At 35.0% G+C, this 20,460-nt stretch overlaps 1 protein-coding gene and 1 pseudogene across 12 annotated transcripts in view; one reads left to right on the forward strand and one right to left on the reverse strand.

The window, feature by feature from the left end:
* OSBPL8 (oxysterol binding protein like 8) overlaps positions 1-20,460 on the reverse strand; it is a 153,887-nt gene that overhangs the window by 53,266 nt on the left and 80,161 nt on the right. The window contains exon 1 of one of the 12 annotated variants that reach the window (XM_019835250.3): positions 3,762-8,375. The exons of the other annotated variants lie outside the window; for them this stretch is intronic. Within the exon in view, the coding sequence (XP_019690809.1) occupies positions 3,762-3,906 (145 nt within the window). The 5' untranslated portion in view covers positions 3,907-8,375. Of the gene's footprint in view, positions 1-3,761; positions 8,376-20,460 lie in introns of those variants that run through there. 12 annotated transcript variants of the gene reach the window in all.
* On the forward strand, positions 9,979-10,679 carry LOC102901270 (annotated as a pseudogene).

Consider the following 20,460-nt stretch of genomic DNA (forward strand, 5'->3'; position numbering starts at 1 on the left):
GCATAATACATAAATGTGTAATTTAATGTATATGGTGAATATCTGCATAACTACCACCCAAATAAAAAAAACAGAATTGTCAAAATCCTGTAAGATCCTCCCCACCTCCCAGTGCCATTCTTGATCACAATCCACTCTTCTCAAAAGTAACTACCTTGACTTTTGCAAACATTCTTTACCAGCATGTCAAGCAGGTATTTCATTCATTTGCATTGATGATTAGAATCCTATTGCATGACTATATCACCATTTATCCATTGATTGTAGATAAACATTTGGGTTGTTCCCAGTTTGTCTCTTTTATGAACAATGGTGCCACAAATATACTCTGAAATGTATCCTAGTCAACGTGTGTGTGTGTGTGTGTGTGTGTGTGTACACACACACACTGTATATATATATATATATGTATATATGTATGTATATATATACACACACAAATATATCCGTGAGTTTCCCTAAGTTTAAACCTAGAAGCAGAATTTTTGGGTTATAGTATATGTGTGTCTTCAATTTTAAGGATAACAAAATTGTTTATTTTTCTACTAATAGTGTGTAAGAGTTCTCCTTTCTCCTTATTCACGTCCACATCAATATTGACAAACATTTTTGCTAATCTGTTGGGTGTGTATTATCAATGTGTACATATATGTGTGTATATATATATATATATGTGTGTGTGTATATATCCGTAAGGTTCTAGTTTGCAGGTCCCTGACTATTAACAATGTTGAGCATTTTCTCACATTAGTCATTTTAACTTTCTCTTTGTGAAGGACCTCTTTAGATCGTTTGTGCATTAAAAAACAAACAAAACACAACTTATTGCCTATCTTTTTATTATTGATTTATATAGCAATTCTGATGTATTTCAGATACTGCCCTTTACCAACTGTGTTTTATAAATAACTTCCTATTCTATGGCTTGTCTTTTTATTCCATGTATTTTTTTTTTTTAATAAACAGCTCTTAATTTTAATGTAGTCAAATTTAGTCATCTCATCCTTTAATGGCTAGTGCTTTCTGGTCTTAAAGTCTTCCCTAAATCTGTGGTCATAAAGATATTTCCAAGTAGTGTAGTAATACACAGAGTTTACTTCCTCCTACTAATCCAATGGAATATTCTTTTTTTTTTAATTTTTCTAAATCCTTATTTATTTTTGAGAGATGGAGTGTGAGCAGGGTAGGGGCAGAGAGAGAGGGAGACACAAAATCCGAAACAGGCTCCAGGCTCTGAACTGGCAGCACAGAGCCTGATGTGGGGCTCAAACCCACAAACCGTGAGATCATGACCTGGGCCGCTTAACTGACTGAGCCACCCAGGTGTCCCTGGAATATTATTCTTAAACAAATGAACACGCTGTCCTTAACTTCTACGTTGTTAACAAAATACAAGTGTTATCATCATTGATAAAGTATAATTTTTTACACACTTCCATAATAATTCCATATAATTCCAACATATTTGTTAAGGTACAAGTGACAAAAAAGTAATTTTTTTCCCAAGGAAACTAAAATGAAAAGAAGGTTATGCTCAAAATAGTAAGACAAAATTATCTTTCAATGTCACTAGTGGAGAACCTCTCCTCTAATAATGTCAGATAGACATTATTATGCATCTAATTATAATTATAAATGCATCTAAATTTATTTTTCAGTACAATGAAATGTCCCAGAAGAAATATATGTTTTGTTTTGTTTTGTTTTGTTTATTTATTTATTTATTTATTTATTTATTTATTTATTTATTTTAATTTGAGAGAGAGAGAGTGCATGTGCAAGTGGGAGAGAGGTGCAGAGGGGAGAGAGAGAGAGAGAGGGAGAGAGAGAGAGAGAGAGAGAGAGAGAGGGAGAGAGAGAATATCTTAAGCAGGCTCCATGCTCAGTGCAGAGCCTGACATGGGGCTTGATCCCATGATCCTGAGATCCTGACCTGAGCCAAAATTAAAAGTCTGACGCTCAACTGAGTGAGCCACCCAGAAGCTCCTATGTTCTACTCTTGAATTGGAAAAACAACAACATAAAAAGCCACTTCTTTGAAGTACCTAATTCCATTCTATTTCTTAGCTGATAAAATATATTGAAAATTGCTTTCTATCATGGCTAGTTGCAATACAACTGTTGGTTGTAAAAAGGGGATGTGGAAGCATCCCTATGAATATGATTTTCTCTATTTCAAGACTCAGAAAACAAAGATAACCATTTACTTTTTCTTTCAAATAAATCGATCCAGGGTAAACTTTAGTATATTCTTTGACAAGATAAACAGACAATTCTGCCTTTAGTTACCTAATTAAGTAAATACCAAACTTTTAAAAAGTGAAGTTTTCTGTTGTTTAGTAGAGTCACATGATTATTCTTTAATATTAAGTAGACTCAGTGCATGAAGGTTAGCAAACATTTGCTAGCAACCTTGCTGGCTAAAAAATGAAATAGACAAATGCAGAAATAGAACTAAGTCACACTGTAAAAGCAAATAGAGTATTTAATAACATTAAAAAATTTCAGTACGTTGTATTTTAAAAACCACTTCTGATAAATACAAATACTAAAAGGTATTTGTACACCATTTTGAGAACATAAGAAGCATGACAGTAACCATGCTATACTGAGAAGACTAAACACAGATTATGAATGCTATTTACAGCTTATGCTACTTAGTTCAGGCCTATGGTTTCCAATTCTTTTTTGAAACACTGTTGGACAAGAAAATGAAATCAGTGACTTTATAATAAATTAATTGTCCAGGTAACACCTTCCATAAGGTGTTTCAGTATTTCAAAATGATGCATATAACCACCTGTCAGCATGAATCTTCACAAAAAGCCAAGAAAAAATACTTGTGTGAAAGTAGAAAATATAATTCAAATTTAACAAAACGTGTCAGAAAAATATATAAATGGTCAAAGCAAGTACCAGTTTCAGTCAGTATTTCTTTGTCAGGAGTATTAAAAGAATATTTTTATTTTAAAAGAAAACTATAACCTCAAAAGAATAGATAAAATTATGAAAGGATTTAAAATTTTGAAAGGAAAACAAAGATTTTTAAATATTTTAAAATCTATATCCAAATATTTGCTACAATAAATCTTTTTCATACAATAAAAGACCAATTTATATCTACATCTTATTAATCATTTAATGTCTAAATCTTAACTGTCAAATGGCTAATTGCAATATTAAAAAAATTACCTTAAAAATAACAATTTCTTAGCAAAACCTAATTATACACAAATACATCTAACAAGAAGGGAGGCATTTCAAAAATTATACTCAGGTAGAAAATTTCACTTTAGTCAGGACTTGAGCTAATTAAAGTTTAAACTGAACATCAATTGTAACGTAGCTACTATTCTGCAGAAAACAGCCAAACAAGCATCAATATTAAATATTTGGGTTTCATTTGCAAAAGCCTCAGAGATATTTGTTTATTTATAGAATTTTACATTTATCTCAAGTCCAGAAAATGTTTAAATTTTATCGAAGGGTCATGACATTTATTTTTACAATTAAACAAAGATTCATGCTATCAGCATGCCAGATTTGTACTTCACTGAATCACTAGTTCTCAAGTTTGAGATTAAGAGATTGTAAGAGAAAAAATGGAAAAGCCAAGCCATATAGCAGCAGTCACTAAAACCGAACCTTTCACTACATAATCTGTTTCATTTAAATGAAAGCAGTTTTTAGACTTTAAAATACTAGTTTAATGAAAAGTCGGCAAGAAATTAAGAAAAAAGTGCAAGATTAAACAAACAAACCTGGCAATGAAGGAGAAAGTTCATTGTATCCTCCAAATGAAGCATTCCGGACAAGCTTTCGGCCATCAATTCGTGGAGGAAATAAAACAGGCGAAAACACAGTACAAGAAGAAAATCTACGTTGTTGTGAGCTCTCTTCTTTCATGGCTTAGAAGGTCTATTTAACGTATACGTTCACCCAGAAGGCTAATTAGATCAGTACAGCAACAAGAGGCTTTTCTCTCAAATCCAAATGTAGCGAAACCCACCAGCACAAACAAAGGACACACACATTTAACAGCAAAGGAGAAGGACCAGAGACTGTCAGATCAGCAATAAACAGAAAAGGCATTAAGCCATGCTAGTGGGTTTTTTTTTTTTTAATGAACTGATAAACAAGAAAGGCTATTCCCCTAATGTTTCTCCTTTTTATCAAACCAGCAATGCCCTGAACTGAATTGGTGTCTTAGTAAAACAAAGCAAGATCAATACTTAGAGATTCAGGATGAAGTAAAATGCAACCCTTTTCTCACATCCGTTATGTTTTTGTAGTATCCGCCACACTTCCCACCTCTTCCGATTCTTTCTAGTTTTTGCTTACTTTAGAAATGGATATAAACACAACACTGTTTATCTTTCCTGACACCTCTAGATCTATATCTAACCTACTGCTTGCCTCAGCCATGATTAAGAATTCATAAGGAAAGATACTCTTTCAAGTGCAATTTTGATGGATTCTAACAGCTAAAGCAGAAAATAAATATTTAAGTTTTACCTCTAGCAAAGATACAGGAGTCACTGACAGCGTTACTGCAAACCAATCAACAGAAAAGATTGAAAAGACACAATAATGCTGAATGCTCCAATACATTTTCCTTGAAACAGATAATGAGCTGCTATAGTTCGTCTTCACTGCATTTAAACTTTTCAAAATATATCATCTACCAATGAGGATTTTCCACTTAAAATTCTCCTATTTAAAGTAAAATGCAGCTTTATTATCACAATAATAAATGGAAATATCTTTCTTTACTAGGTTAATACTAAGTTACTAGTATTATCTCACATCATTAAATCTACAGGGAAGTACCAACAGCCAAAACAATACACTATGCTCTCTTTATAACTAACCTTTAACATTTCAATGAATTCTTTCCTAGTTATATTAAAATCCATTTTCCTTATTCTACCTTAATTGAAATTAAAAAGCTCTAGTCAATTACTTCCTCTATATATCCTGAATTTTTTCTGGTCAGAGTTCCAACCTAGAAATACACTCTCTTAGTTGAAAAACTAACTCAGTTACAACTGACTTAGTGGTTCATTTTTACAGGTACTTTACCATAAGATCTCAGTTTCCTTCCTTTTATTATGCATATGGCTCCAGGCTAGTTCTCCACTCCTATACAACAGCATCCTGTATAGTCCAAGACTGTTTCTCTTTACTAGACAGGACATTTAACAACAAACAAATTCAATTTCCTTTATGTAATGTGATCTTTCTTGGGCAAAGGCATTTCAAAATCAATTAGTGGTAAAAATAAGTTAATGGTTGATAATTACAACTACAACAGGGATTTGAGGGTTTTTTTTTTCTTTTCTCCATGTCATGAAATATAAATGACCATTAATTATAGACAAGAGAGAAATAATTATAATTAATTCATGCAGTGGTGCTTGCCTCTCAAGGCATTATAGTGTAATGGTTAAGCAGGATTTGAAATTAAATTGCCTGGGTTCAAATCCCAGCTGGATGCATTGAAGCAATTAAGTTAATTTATGTGGGTCTCTGTCCTCTCATTTACAAAATACTACTACCTATATTATCAGATTGTTATAAGGATCAAACTGGAGAATATATATAAAATCTAGCAAAGTTCCAGATTAAAATGGCAGAATAAAGACACTAACCTAATGTGTTCCCTCCTAAAACTCAACTAAAATTATAATACAGGGTTAATTTTTTAAAACCATAAAAAAGTATAGGTATGTAACCCACAAGTATGTATCCAGGACAGGATACATCAACAACATATATTTGACACTGGAAAGCATGAAATTAACAAAGAGTCATTGTTTTGCAGATCACACAAAGCTTAAATCACAAACCAGCAATGACAAAAACTGAGAACCAGCCCTATTTATGCCAAAGAATCCTTTTGCACATAATTGATAACAACAAGTTCCTCTAGATCAGAAATCAGATTAAGCTACTGATATCAGCAATTATTCTGATAAAAATATTCTGTATAAAAAATACAGTATAAGCAATGGTTTCAAGTTGGAAGGAAAATGACTTTCAACTTAGAATTCCATACCCAGCCAAACTATCAATTACATATTAGGGTAAAATGAAGATATTTTTACACATGAAAGACCAAAAATTCACTTTCCATGCATATTTTCAAATAATTTACTAGAGTAGTCCCTCTCACTTAGGGTTCATTAGGGCTAGTGCACTAAAATGTCCACTCTTCAAAATGAAGTAATTTTTCTTCCATACATCTATTAATAGCTCTAACCATGCACCATAATCCTTGGGAGAACTTAGAAAATACTCACTTAAATTATTTTCCACAGGCCTTACTTCCCTCAAAAGACACCACTTGAAAATGGCTGTACTATAATACATATTCTATCAAAAAGTGATAGCAAAAGGTGACAAGAAACAGGATACTCAATATAAAAGAGCTGTCATCACCCAAAAAGTCCTGTACCATTGTACTATTTCTTTGTAAACCAAGAAAAAATTGTTTGGGTGAACTCTGCCCAATTTTTTTTCTGAATTTGGCTCTTGTCTTGATAGTACACTGGTGAAGTTTGTCCTCTTTGCCCCATGCCGTGATGTTTGGGTAAGGTGAGTATACTTCCAGTACACTGATTTTTTTTTTTTTTTAGGATTTTATAGAGTTTTAGGTTCACAGCAAAATTGAGATCTCCCATATATCCACATGGCTCTCCACATATGTAGTCTCTCCTATTATCAATTTCCCTCACCAGAGTGATACATTTGTTATAACTGATGAACCTATATTGACATATCATAATCAAAGTCTATAGCTTATCTTAGGGTTCACTTTTTTTGATGTACATACCACGGGTTTGGACAAATGCATAATGACATGTATCCATCACTACAGTATCATCCCGAGTATTTTCACTGCCATAAAAACCTTCTGTGCTCTGCCTATTCATTGTTGCCTCCCTGCTAACTCCTGGAAACCAAGGATCTTTTTACTGTTTCCATAGTTTTGCCTTTAACACAATGTCATGTAGAACTCTAACGGATAACATTATTTCTAAGTCTCTGTTGTATTTCATTTGTCTCTATTTCAGCACCAACACCTACTGTCTAACTTACCAGAGCATTATGGTAAGTACTAAATAACCCCTGACCCTTGCCTGGCTGTGATTCTTCAGGAGGGTCTTCACTCTTCTTTGCCCTTGGTTATCCTTAGACAGTTTAGGATAATCTTATCAAGTATCATGAAAAAATCCTGTTGAGATATGGATTCAAAATACGTTGAACAGATAAAATCAATTTGATAAGTGCCATACTAAATAATACTGAATTTTCCTACTGGAAACATGGTATGTCTATTTAACTGAAAATATATCTCTCCATTTATTGAGAATACATCTTAATGTTATACTTTTCTACATAAAGATATTCTTTTAGATTTATTAGATGTATGCCTACGTACACCTTATTTTCTGTTGTTTTAAGTGGCATTTTTTGAACTGCATCTTTCCAACCATTTGTTACTGGTACATAGAACTGGAGTTAACATATATTCAGTAATTTTTTAATGATTTTAATAATTTATCTGTGAATTTGGGAGAGGTTCTATATAAACAACTATACACTAGCTGCAAATAAATTTTGTTTCCTCCTTTATTTTTTTTACATTATTCACTAGCTAAATTTCAAGTACAATATCGTAATGAAGTGTAGATGGTACACACTTTTTCCTTGTTCCTGTTACTTTATAAGGTTAAGATAGCATTTGTTCCTATTTCTAATTTGCTACAGTTTTTTTTTTTTTTACCATAATGGATGTTAAAACTTTCAAATACATTTTGTTAATGGGATGACAACATAGTTTTTCTCCTATAATCTGTATGTTAAATGACAATCGCAGATTTTCTAATACCAAAGCCATCCTTATAATGCCTGAAATAACCCCACTGTGGTTATAATGTATTATTTCTTTATATCTTGCTTGATTCAACAGTTTGCTAATAATTTGTTAGAACTTCTTCATCTAAATTGATGAGCAGGAATATCTTGTAGCTTTTCTTTGTAATGTCTGCTTTCCACATACAAGAATTTTTATTTGTCCATTTCTATTCTAAGATGCCATCAACTATCAACTACATTCCTGACTTCAGAGATGTCATAAAAATATGAGGAGAAGGAGACTGATGGATATTATTACATTGTAAAAGAGATCCCAAATTCAGAGATGATATCAAGTGTTTAACAATTGCCAATGGAGATTGCAAAACACTATCAATTAAAGATCTAACCCAATTTCAGAGATGTTAAAGTCAGAGGACAGGTACTGTTTTAGACTTAATGAAATACAGTATTAATGTGATATTGGAATTATATTTTTCCCTAAACATTCAGTAGAACTTGTTTGTAAATTTATCTGAGACTATGATGTCTTTGTAAAGATAATATATATTAGTAATTAGATAATAAAAATCACTAGAATTTCCTATTACTGAATAAATTTTGGGAAGTACTCTTTCTAGAAATTTGTTCATTTAATCTAATTTTTCAAATTTACTGGCTAGAGTTGCTGCCTACATTTTTAGTTGTGTCTTTTTTTCCTAAAAGTATTTCTACTTTTTTTCCCCTTAATCCTGCTCATTTTGATATTTCTTATTAGCCTTTTCAAACAACCAACTTTATCTTTCCTGATAACTCTCACCTATGTCTATTATCTTTATTATTTCCTTTCTTCTACCTACTTCAGGTTCATTCTATTATTTTTCTAACACCAAGTTAAATGCTTGCTTCATTACTTTTCAGCATTCCTGTTTGTCAAGTATTAGCATTGAAACTATTATTGTTGTTTAGATTTCCTGCTTGGGAATTGTGAGGCCTCCTTAATCAGAGGGTTGTTGTCTTTCATCAATTCTGAAAGGTTCCCAGCATTATCTCTCAATATTGCCTTCAACCCAGTAAATCACATTCTGTCATTTATAATTCCAGTTGGTGCAGATATTGGTTTGGATGGTAGGTAGTTTGTGTAGATTCTGACGGTGCCTTGCCTCCTCATGTTTTTCCTCATTTTTCCATCTTTGCTAGCATTTGGTACTGTCAGTGTACCGGATTTTAGCTATTCTAATAGGTGCATGATGATATCTCATTGCTATTTTGTTTACTGATTTTTAGTTATGAGCTCATATGTAATTTTTGGAGGCTTGTGCTTAAAACTCTCCCGTAACAAGTATCTGTGTTGATTCTTCTAGGCCCCTTTGAATACTAAAAACCCAAGATCATTTTAAACTAAATGGAGGGATGTTTTTGTTTTTGCCACAGAGACAGTGTGAATTCTGGCTCCAAGCCTACATGAGTATATTGTGTTTCTCAAAGTATTGAGTCTCTCTCTCTCTACCCCGTTCTATCTAGAGTCACATCAAAGAAAGGCAAACACACTAGTGTCTTCCTCTATGGGTATGTTTTCCAAGTTTGTTTTTGTTTTTTGTTTTTTAACTAAGAAGGACTTGTAATTTCACATGGAGAGATCTCCAATCCAAATTTCCATCATGAATGGGCTGCAGGCCTTTTGTCCCTTTTTCTTGCTAAAACTCAAGTTTCAGACCTTCAGAAAACAGTAAGTGCTAGTCAGAGGACAAATGCTGGTTGCAGAGCTCATCATTTCTCTGGATTCCCACTCTCAATAACCCTGCCCCTCCTACTAATTCCCTTACTTTGCTGACAGTTCAATCACACATTAAAAATAGAATTTTGAAACACTGTATCCGAGTCTGAAGGGGGTGGCCTGAGAAGGAGATATGCTACCTGGTAAGCGACAGCCTCAGACAGCCTCAGCCTCTTCTCGGGTTATGCCTGGGACCTGCTGCCAGGGAGGCTTTTATCCCCATGGCTCCGCACGGTGCAGTTTCAGCTTTCTTTGCATCCAGAAAGAAAAAAAGTTGACACCTTGCATCCTGGAAGTTCACTTAAGACACTGAAAATTAGGGCCTTCTTTCAAATCTGGACATGGCTAATTAAGGAGCAACAAGACCCAACGGGCCAAATACTGGAAATAATATATGCCAGTTCACACTAGTACTTCTGGGAGAGTCTGGTGTTGACAAATCAAGCCTGTAACTGCATTTTGAGAAGGGCCAATTTCATGAATTTCAAGAGAGTACCATAAGACACTCTTGTGCCTTGATGACACAACAGTAGAGTTTGACGTATGGGATACAGCTGGTCAAGAATGCTACCATAGCCTAGCACCATGTACTACAGAGAAGCACAAGCAGCCATAGTTGTATGTGATATCACAGATGAGTCCTCTGGCAGAGCCAAAAACTGGGCTAAAGAACTTCAGACACAAGCCAATCCAAGCAATGTAATAGCTTTATCAGGAAACAGGCTAACCTTGCAAATGAAAGGGCTGTCGATTTCCAGGAAGCACAGTCCTACGAAGATGACAACAGTTTATTATTCATGGAGACATCAGCTAAGACATCGATGAATGTAAATGAAATATTCATGGCAGTAGCTAAAATGCTGCCCAAGAATGAACCACAGAAACCAGGAGCAAATTCTGCCAGAGGAAAAAGGGTAGACCTTACTGAACCCATGCAGCCAATCAGGAGTCAGTGTTGTAGTTACTAAACCTCCAGTTTGAGCTTGCTGAAATATTCTTCTGCTTCTTAAATGTTAAGGACAGTGGAATTAGAGCATTTAACCAGCCCAGTATGACTTTCAAAAAGAAGAGACCTATGACAGAGCCAAGTTTCTAATACAGAATTATTTTAAGTGTTTTGAACTTAATTTTTAATAACATGCAAGTGACCCTCTAATGTTTCAGAAGGAGGAGGGGGGAATGAGAGCTATGTATGTGCATATGTTTCTATGGACGGTTAGGGGGAATCATTTCTCATCACCATGGATAGAGATAAATGATGATGTAAACCCACAGTTAACCAGCCAGTTCTATGAAAAAGATTTGGAACTTATCAATTAGGGTTTTTCAAAAAACTTTTTTTTAGAAAAGATTCTAAAAACATTTTTGTTTAACTACAGTATTCAGGCAACTGGTAATTTCTCTTAGTATGCACATTTAAAATGTACATTCCATATTTTAACAAATTAACCACAAGAAAACAAACCCACATCTTTAGGGGGAATAAACGAACATTAGTGGGATCTAAATTATAGCCAGTCCTGGTATTTTTAATGGGGTAAAAAAAAGTCTAATGTAACCTCATCCTGTTTTAGGAATATGAAACCTAATAAATGCATCTTAACGGACAGTGTTCCTTTCAAACATGTGAACTCTTCAACAGAAATGCAACAAACCAGGTATCTGTGATTTCTGTTCAATCATTGTTGGCCATTATACACAGGTTTTGTTGTCTGGGAGCAGAGAAGGGGCTTTTGTTCCCCTTGGACATATTATTGTCAATGCACTAACAATTATGTACATTCAAACTTGATTATTTGAAATTTGATCTTCAGCCATACTATAAATAAGGTACTGCACTATAGTCTCCGTAAATGTTTATTACTCTTCTGTGATATTTACGAGTTGCTTAAAAGTATACAAAATTACGAAACAACTAATTTTTCCTTACTCTCCCTTTGAAAGGAAGGGGCTTAATTTGTTCCCACAAGGACTAGAACCATGATAAACAATGTACCAGTAATTTGTAACGTAAGTATTGCAGTATGTTAGCAAAAATCTTGCCGACTTGTTTTCCAAAGTTCATTTTACTTTGATCAGTTCAGTATATTGCACTGTTTTAGGTATTTTCCTTATAGTATGAAATCTACCATGTGTCAGAGATGATTTAATCTATTTAAGTGTTGAACTGGTAGCACAACTTGTACATTTATAGTAATTCAGAATTAGTAAGGAAAACCATTCACCAGTGTTTAGTTTTATATTGAAGACAACTCATGTTGTCCCTAAATTCCTAATTATAAATTAAACTCAAGGCAGGGGCTGAAAATATCATTTTTGGTTTGTCTTGTTTTCTAGTATAGAACTCTGTACCAAACAGAATAAATAAAGGCCAGCTTGATGGAGGAGACCCTTGGAAAATCCTGTACTCCATAGAAGGAAATGTCCATTTGTCACAAACATCCTTCCTTCACTTGGAAAATATGAGTTTGCTAAACTTTCACTGTTGCATTCTTTCTTCTTTTTTAAAGTTTATGTATTTATTTTGAGAGAGAGAGAGAGAGAGAAAAGGAGAGAGAGAGAGAAAAGGAGAGAGAGAGAAAGAATGAATGAATGAATGAGCAGGGGAGGGACAGAGAGGGTGAGAGAATTCCAAGCCAGGCTCCACACTGTCAGCATAGAACCTGATGTGAGGTTCAAGCCCAGGAACAATGAGATCATGACCTGAGCTGAAATCAAGAGTTGGATGCTTAACTGACTGAGCCACCCAGGCCCCCCTTACTGCTTCACTCTTAAAACTTATGTATGTTCAAACTTACAACAACCAAAATGAAAACCGAAAAATTTCTATGAAACTGTTTATTTTCTCTCAGAAATTATGCAAATATTCCTTGGTAAATTAAATTCATATCATCTTGCTATAATAATACAGAAACGTGCCTCTCCATGCCTCAAATTAGGAAAGGAAAATTGTAGCAATCAACTCTATAGGTGAAACTATTTTACCAGTCTTGCTAAGAAGGTGATCTCAACCTCTCAGACTTTGGAAACAAATGGGAGGAAATCCCAACGGAAAAAGCACTGAGAAACTAGTGCATGTAGTACCTTATAATTCTTTAATGTTATCTTAAGTAAACATACACACACACACACACCTTTCTAAATATTTTTCTAGTTTTTATTTATTTTTGAGAGAGAGTGAGTGTGTGAGCAGGGGAGGGGCAGAGAGAGAGAGAGAGAGAGACAGAATCCGAAGCAGGCTCCAGGCTCTGAGCTGTCAGCACAGAGGCCAACATGGGACTCGAACTCAAGAGCCGTGAGATCATGACCTAAGCCAAAGTCGGGTGCTTACCCGACTGAGCCACCCAGGCGTCCCCACACACATACATATCTTAAGTAAATATAAATATGTACACACGCATGTATTTTAATTAAATACACACATGCATACACAAACACAGAGAACATTTATAGGAAAAACAGTGCTTTAGTACTCTTAATGTTAATCTTGCTGCTTTGTTAAAGAAGCAATTAACAAGGCCTGGCAATGGTAAGACAGACTCGTCTCATCTTTGCAAAGATGCTTAAAACAGGGCTAAATTATTTTCAATAAATGTTTTCAAACTATTTCAGTTTTATCTACAGGAGCATAGGAACATTTGAAAAACACAGATATAGCAACATTTCACAGGAGGGATTTAGAAAAATATTGCATTCTCATTTTTTTAATTTGCCAAATATTTTAATTTTTTAATTATTTAATAACTTCCATACCTCTGAAGCAACTATCTGAACACAAGGAGTTTCAAACAGAAAACAATTCTGTCTTAAGAAATAACTTCAAAAGTCCAACAGTGAGGATTCAAAAACTCAGAAGAAAATTAACATAACCTCTAACTTATATACTATTTGTAATGAAAATGACCTATGTCTACTAACCAAAGCACAGCATTTAGGAGAAAAAAAAAAAAATAAAGATGGTAGGGATAAATTCAAGTACTCTTTCAGGTAAAACAATTTTCATGAAATACAGCACATACATTCAAGACACATTTGTTACGTGTCTTGAGTCTTATCAGTGTTTAAGAATTGATCCTAGGAATAGCTTACCAAGGAAGGAGGAACTGCTTCGATTCATGGAGGAAACTGACTTCTTGGTCTCCTTTTGTCTATAAACCACTTAAATGAAGGTGTCACCTGAGACTTATACCAGCGATGTCTAAAACTGTCACCCTGGGGAATACGGTACAACATCTTCGCACTAGTAAACTCTGCAAAGAAAATCCCCCTTTACTTTGAAGTCTTCTATTAAGTAGTAGATATACACCCATCACATCATGTTTAATGCTACCAGGGCATTCAAGGTGAAGGGACTTTGAGGTTTAAGAGAATTTACTAAAGGATAACAGAAACTCATTGTACCTTTAATTCAAAGCATGTACCTTTTAATTCAAGTCTAGATAAACCAAGCATGGTCTAAATTATTTTAGCTAAAACTAGTTAAGCAGATAACTGATTAAATAGGTAACTTTTAGTTTTAAAAGTCTTAAAATTTTTAACATTTAAAAATTAATTTGAAACCTACTCCTTTAAGTTTTGACAAAACAACATTTTATATTCTCTCACAAAGCACTACAACTGAAAGATGGTTTTATAAAACTAAAAGTATGCAAAATCGCTTTTTATGACCAAAGAATGAAAGGGTAGCTACAGGATGAACTACAGTTAACTCATCAAGCTTCGATAACAACTGCAAATGTTCTCTAGAGGGAACAGAGTATATGTGAGATGAGCTATAATTTAGTCTCTAGGCTCCCTGGGCACTGTTCTTATTCGAAAGTAGAAGAAGAAAGGGGAGACAAAAACCTAATAAATATACATATTTCTCTTTCTTGACAAACAACTGGATTACATAAAATATGTCAAAGAAGTCAGCATATAACAAATACCATCCTATTTAAGAGACTGTAATCATTCTAAAGTTCAAACTATTTTTAAGGAAACTGGTATACTTAAGGTAAAAATCTGGCATGTAAATAAGTTCTGGAATAATCTCATTACCATAATTTAAACATATAACAAATAAAAGACTATCCTGATATGTGTGGGCTTTAGTGAGAAGAATCAGTCTCCCTAGTTTCTTCAAAAAAAAAGAAAAGAAAATCCTAAATCAACGGAAGGAAACCGCACCACAAAAAAAAAAAAAAAAAACAAAAAACAAAAACAAAAAACAAAAAACAAAAACAAAAACAAAAAACTAACAACTTAACTGTTTTTAAGGGATAATGACCTACATTAAATTGGTATGAATCAATATGCATGAAGGAGACTCAGCCAGAAAACAGGAACAATCAGACTCTTTGCCATTCTAAAGTACCAGCAAAACAAACTTCTAACATGACAGCATGTATAAAACAAAAAGAAAACAGCTGACCCTGCAATTTACTCCTGCAGAGTGGAGTATTAAGACTATAGGCTATGACAGTCCTGAGATTGAAAACTGCCTCTGACATTTACTAGTTTTGTGAATTTGAACAAATGACTTAACATCCCTCCCTGATCCTTAGTTTTCTTATTTGTGAAGCAGAGTAACTGCTTCTATGTTTTATGAGGTTGTTTCAACAGTTAAATATAATTTTGCACATAAGACTTTTAGCATATTAGCCAAACTTGGTAAGCGCTCAATAAATGGTAGCTAATAGCAAGAGTTCAGCAAATGGCACCAATATAATGCCATTTTATCCTGATGCATTGTCATCCACTCTCTTGTGGGACTTTCTCTTTAAGCAAACATGGGAACAATATCATAGATGAGATTCATGTTAGAGAACAGGTTCAAGTACATGAACATTGCCCCCAGAATTGCATCTATTCAGTAAAAAAAAAAAAAAAAAATGAGACTAAAGCTTCACAAGGGCAGGGACTAACACATAAAAGGTGCTCAATATAGGCCTTCATTCAGTTATTCAACACAAAAGTACTTACCATGTTCAAGTTACTATGTATGCTAGGAACAGATGAGTGTTTTTTTTTTTTTTAAAGAACAATCTCTTTCCTGAGGAGCTTACTGACAATGCCATTTACTCTCCATACCTTTCTTCCATTTACATTAACCCTCCATTATTCTATCAATTCAGTATTCATCTGTTGGAGCTTGCCTCAGCCCCCAAAGCCACTTACTTACACACTGAGCTGTCCATTAATTCTGACATTTCCTCCTACAGATCCCACCCCCTCCACCGAAGCAATTAACCAAACTCATCCATTAAACCTCCACTCCCCTACTCTGCCACTTTTATTGCACATACCTAGTAAAGCCTAACCTCACAGAAGATAATCTCACACTGAGGCAGGTTAATATCAACCTCAACTGAGGCCCAAACACTATCTGGCACCCCACTACCATGGTTCTTCCACTTTGCAGCTGTGTTCCTAGGCTTGTCAACACCTCACCTTCACAATGAAACCCATCATGGTTGCCTCCTCTGAGACCTGCCCAACTAATTATGTATTTCTCTTTACTGACTTTGTCCTGTCAACATTTGGACATGCTCAAATATCGCCTTTCTTAAATCTCCTTTTTGCCCCATTGTCTTTCTCTAGCTACCATACACATTCCTCCCCTTCAAAGGCACAATTCCTGAAAGAGTTTGCCAACTGTCTTCAATTCCTTATCTTTCTTACTCATCCTATTGCTCTCATCTTCTGCCTTCATCACTGTCCCCAAAACTGAATTCACAAATGTTAGCAATGATATCTTGTCAATGGATCATTTTTCTTAACTGGCTTGACTTCTGAGCTGCACGTAAAACTACAGGTCACTCTTCCTCCCTCATAAAACCGTCTGTTTCATTCTTCTGGGATACAACACTCCTTTACAAAGCTCCTCTGCCAATACTTTCTCCATCATATCCTTAAATGTTGACATTTTTTAGGATGGTATTTCAACTACTTTTCTCAAGCTTCAATTCTTCCCAAACTTTTTACAACTTACAATGAGAAATATATTTTACATAAGTACACGTATGAGTGTATGAAGATAAAAATTTCACAGATCACACAAGCTTTGATCTTTTGATTCTATTTTACTTCATTTAAAACACAATACTGTCTGGGAATCTCTAAACTGATGCATATGGTTGTTTTAACCATCTCAATTACTCTATGCTGATGACTTCCAAATCTACACTTCTAGTGCAGAAGTGTCTACTAAACTCTGAACTCATAAAGCCAATCTCCTCAACATGCCATGTGGATAGCTCTAACACACTTCAAACTCACCATGTCCAAAACTGGAATCCTCAGCATCTTTCCCCCAAACTTGGGTCTTCCTCCATAGTTCCCTATCTTGGTAAACTTTTAAACTAGTTTCCCAAGCAAAATATGTAGGAGTCATTGTGGATTCTTCCTTCCCTCTTTCCACTGTCGCCTCCACCCAAATCATTCACTAATCCGGGACAAATTTTCCTTTTTTTATTCCCACAACTGTCACTCCCATCCAGGCTGTATTCACCTTACCTAGATAGTACAGCCTAGTAGTGAATCTTCTCATTGGTACTATATTCTTCCCAATTTATGAATATAATTCTAATCACTGTGTTGCCTACTATTATAGTTATCTATTGCTGTACCTTAAACTACACAAAACTTAGTGCTTTAAAACATTAAATTATTTGCTCACAATGCTGCAATTAGGCAAGTTGAGGTTGGTGGTGGCTTGTCTCTGATCCACACAGTATCTGCCAGAACACCCAATATGGCTTGTCACTCTTACGGGCCTTCAGCTGGGATGACTATAGCAAGCTGGGGCTAGCTATTTTGTGCTTCTAGATTGCATGTTGAAAGGGTAGGGGTAAAGGAAGAATAAACTCCATTTCTTGATGGGCAAGTTGCAAGAACGCATAAAAAAAAGGCATGTAAGATGAAAGATACTGTTGCAGTCATCTTTGAAAATGAAACACACCACAGTCCACTTAATTCACATTCCTTCTACATCCAAAATACACTCAATGTCTCCCCCAAGCCAAAATGTCATTGTATTATAGCACTGACTATAAGGCTGGGTCTAATTATTTAAATCAGGTGCAACTGCAAATGGTACTCCTTGGGTTTAGTTCCTCACATGTAGCTTCTCAGATGTACCTCCTCTGAAGCCAAAATCCCATCACCTCAAAAGATAGCTTCTCTGCCCCACTGTAGTAAGCCAGGGGTAGGACTACAATGGACACTGGGGTTCAAAAGATGAAGGGGATGAGGTGTTACACAGAAGGCACAATAAATAGTCCCACAGCTATTGTGAAATCTGCTTGGCACATGTCATCAGCAGTTTGATTAAAACAGTTATGGGGGTGCCTGGGCAGCTCAACCAGTTGAGCATCTGACTCTTAATTTCAGCTCAGGTCATGATCCCAGGGTCATTGGATCGAGCCCTCCATCATGCACCGAGAGTGGGGCCTGGTTGGGATTCTCTTTCTCCTTCTGCCCCCTCCTCCACTTGTGCACTCTCTCTGAAAAATTAATTAATTAAATGAAACAAACAAACAAAAAAGCACAGTTATGTTCTTTGAAAATAGTCCTTTGGGGCTCTTGACTCTGCCTTCTGGGTGGGCTCCTGGACACATCCCCTGAGTCAGTCTTCCCATTTCATAAGAAATGGTCCATGTTTGCAACAGTGTAGTTTTCTCAGCCTGCTTCATGCCCACACAAGATTGGGATTCTCCCCACACACAAAGGCTCTTTTTAGTTGAACTATCCTTTTCCATCTACGCTGGTGGTGTTTCTATCAGCACCATTCTTGTAAAAACATTGTAAGTTTCTTATGAATTTTATTAGAATTAACTCAATTTAACAGATGCCACATCCACAGATTTCTTTGAGATAGCCAGTTCACTACTCTGGGCTATGTCATGGTGCTGTAGGACAGTGGACTTAAAAGCCTTAGAAGCTCTTCTGGCTAGCTGAGATATTCTGAAAGGTACACCTTTTAGACTCTTTAAAGCCCTTTTGAAAGGCTCCAACAGACATTGCCTTTCTGAACTCTCAACACAGAATCTTACAGAAGCCTGATCTTGATTGGATCCTTATTCTGAGGCCATTTTTTACTAATGGCACCCTGGGATTTGAGAAGTGTTTAGATAAGTAAAGGGAAGGGAGAAGGCATTCATTCCATTCCATAGTGGAGGATACCAGGATAAATAAAAGCACAGTCTTGCGGGAGAATAGCAAAGAAAGTCATCCCGCTGGGTTCATGATGAGGGGAAACACAAAATGAAATTGGAAAGGTAGAATAAAATCAGACAAATTAAGAGTCCTGATTACCAGATTATGGAATCTGGAATTTAAGCTCTCGACGGTTTGTCCAAATGTTACTACATCAGAGACACCTGAAGAGTTTTATAAATACAGAGCCTCACCCTAGAGGAAAAAAACAGCTCCCAGAGCTTCTGAAAGGCTGGAGTAGAAATCTGTATCTAAGCAAAGCTCCCAGGTGATTGATTCTCAGACACAGCCAGACTCAGAAGCCACTGCTCTAGGCAATAGTCAACTGGTGACTTTTTGAGAATGGGAGGGACATAAATGCAGTTATCTAGTGAAATTTTTGGTTATAAATATGAATAATAAAAATAATACCAAGTGCTCAGTTTCCTCACTTGTGAAACAGGGAAAATGATTTATACACCATAAGGTTCTTGCAAGAATTCTAGGAGCTAATGCATGTAAAAAATCACTTAGAGACATGAAGAGCATTAAAAGTTAGTCATTATTACTGTAAGTTTCTAGAACTCTTAAGTCTTTCCATTCACAAGCTGATAATACTAAGCAAGAGTATTTGAGATATTGTAGACAAATCAAAGCGGTTTACAGAATATCTGTTAATCTCCTCCAGCAGTTTATCTTCCTCATAATCAAGAGTTAACGAATCTACCTTATTTCAAAACAAATCTGACACCTGGAAACTCTGATATGGAATTTCAGTAGGTAAACCCAAGATATTTTGCATTACACAAAGCCAATAGGTTGACTTTAATAAAAAGTATATTCAGCATGTAATTCACTCCATAAATATTAATCAGGTGCAAATCAAGATATAACTGACACTAGAGCTGCTTTAAATGCAAAAATTAGAGGTTTACATGGGTCACTAAAATAATTTCTAAATGAGCTTAAGATGCTTAAGTACAGCAACAGCTGAAATATCAGCTTACAACTCAAACAGAATAATTTATTTAAAATAATCATTATTTATTAAACATTTCCCACTGAAATAAAGTACAAAATGATCATGTAACTTACTATTTACCAATTAATATTCATTTAAAAAGAAGTCACTAAAGCCTACTTTCAAAGAATAATTCATAGTCACAATACCAAAACCTGAATAATTATAGAGACATTGTGATAGTTAAGACTCCAAATTAAATTTTTAAAATATTTGATAACCTAAGTATACATTAGCTTTAAAACACCAAACTTAAGTGCTTAGTTTTAAAAGCAGAAATCTTTCCACCATTGCTACCGTAGTACCGCAAGAGAGTTCAAAGCATCTGATTAAATAAACTGTGCTAAGAAGCAGAATTCAAGATATGAAATTTATCAAATATGAATTAGGAAGTGAGATCCATAATCCTTAGGAGTCCCCAAGACTCTTTTAGAGAGTCTGCAAGGTTAAAACTAGTTCCATAATAGATTTTCATTGTGTTGACATTTGCACTGACAGCACAAAAGCAATGTTCAAAGTGCTAACACCTTAGCACAAATCAACGCAAAGAGACTAACTGTTGTAGGGTCACTGATTTCTTCACTGCCATGCACTTACAGTAAAAGGCCAGTTTCACTTACAGATG

This window comes from Felis catus, chromosome B4 (assembly GCF_018350175.1).
Source record: "Felis catus isolate Fca126 chromosome B4, F.catus_Fca126_mat1.0, whole genome shotgun sequence".
Lineage (NCBI taxonomy): Eukaryota > Metazoa > Chordata > Mammalia > Carnivora > Felidae > Felis > Felis catus.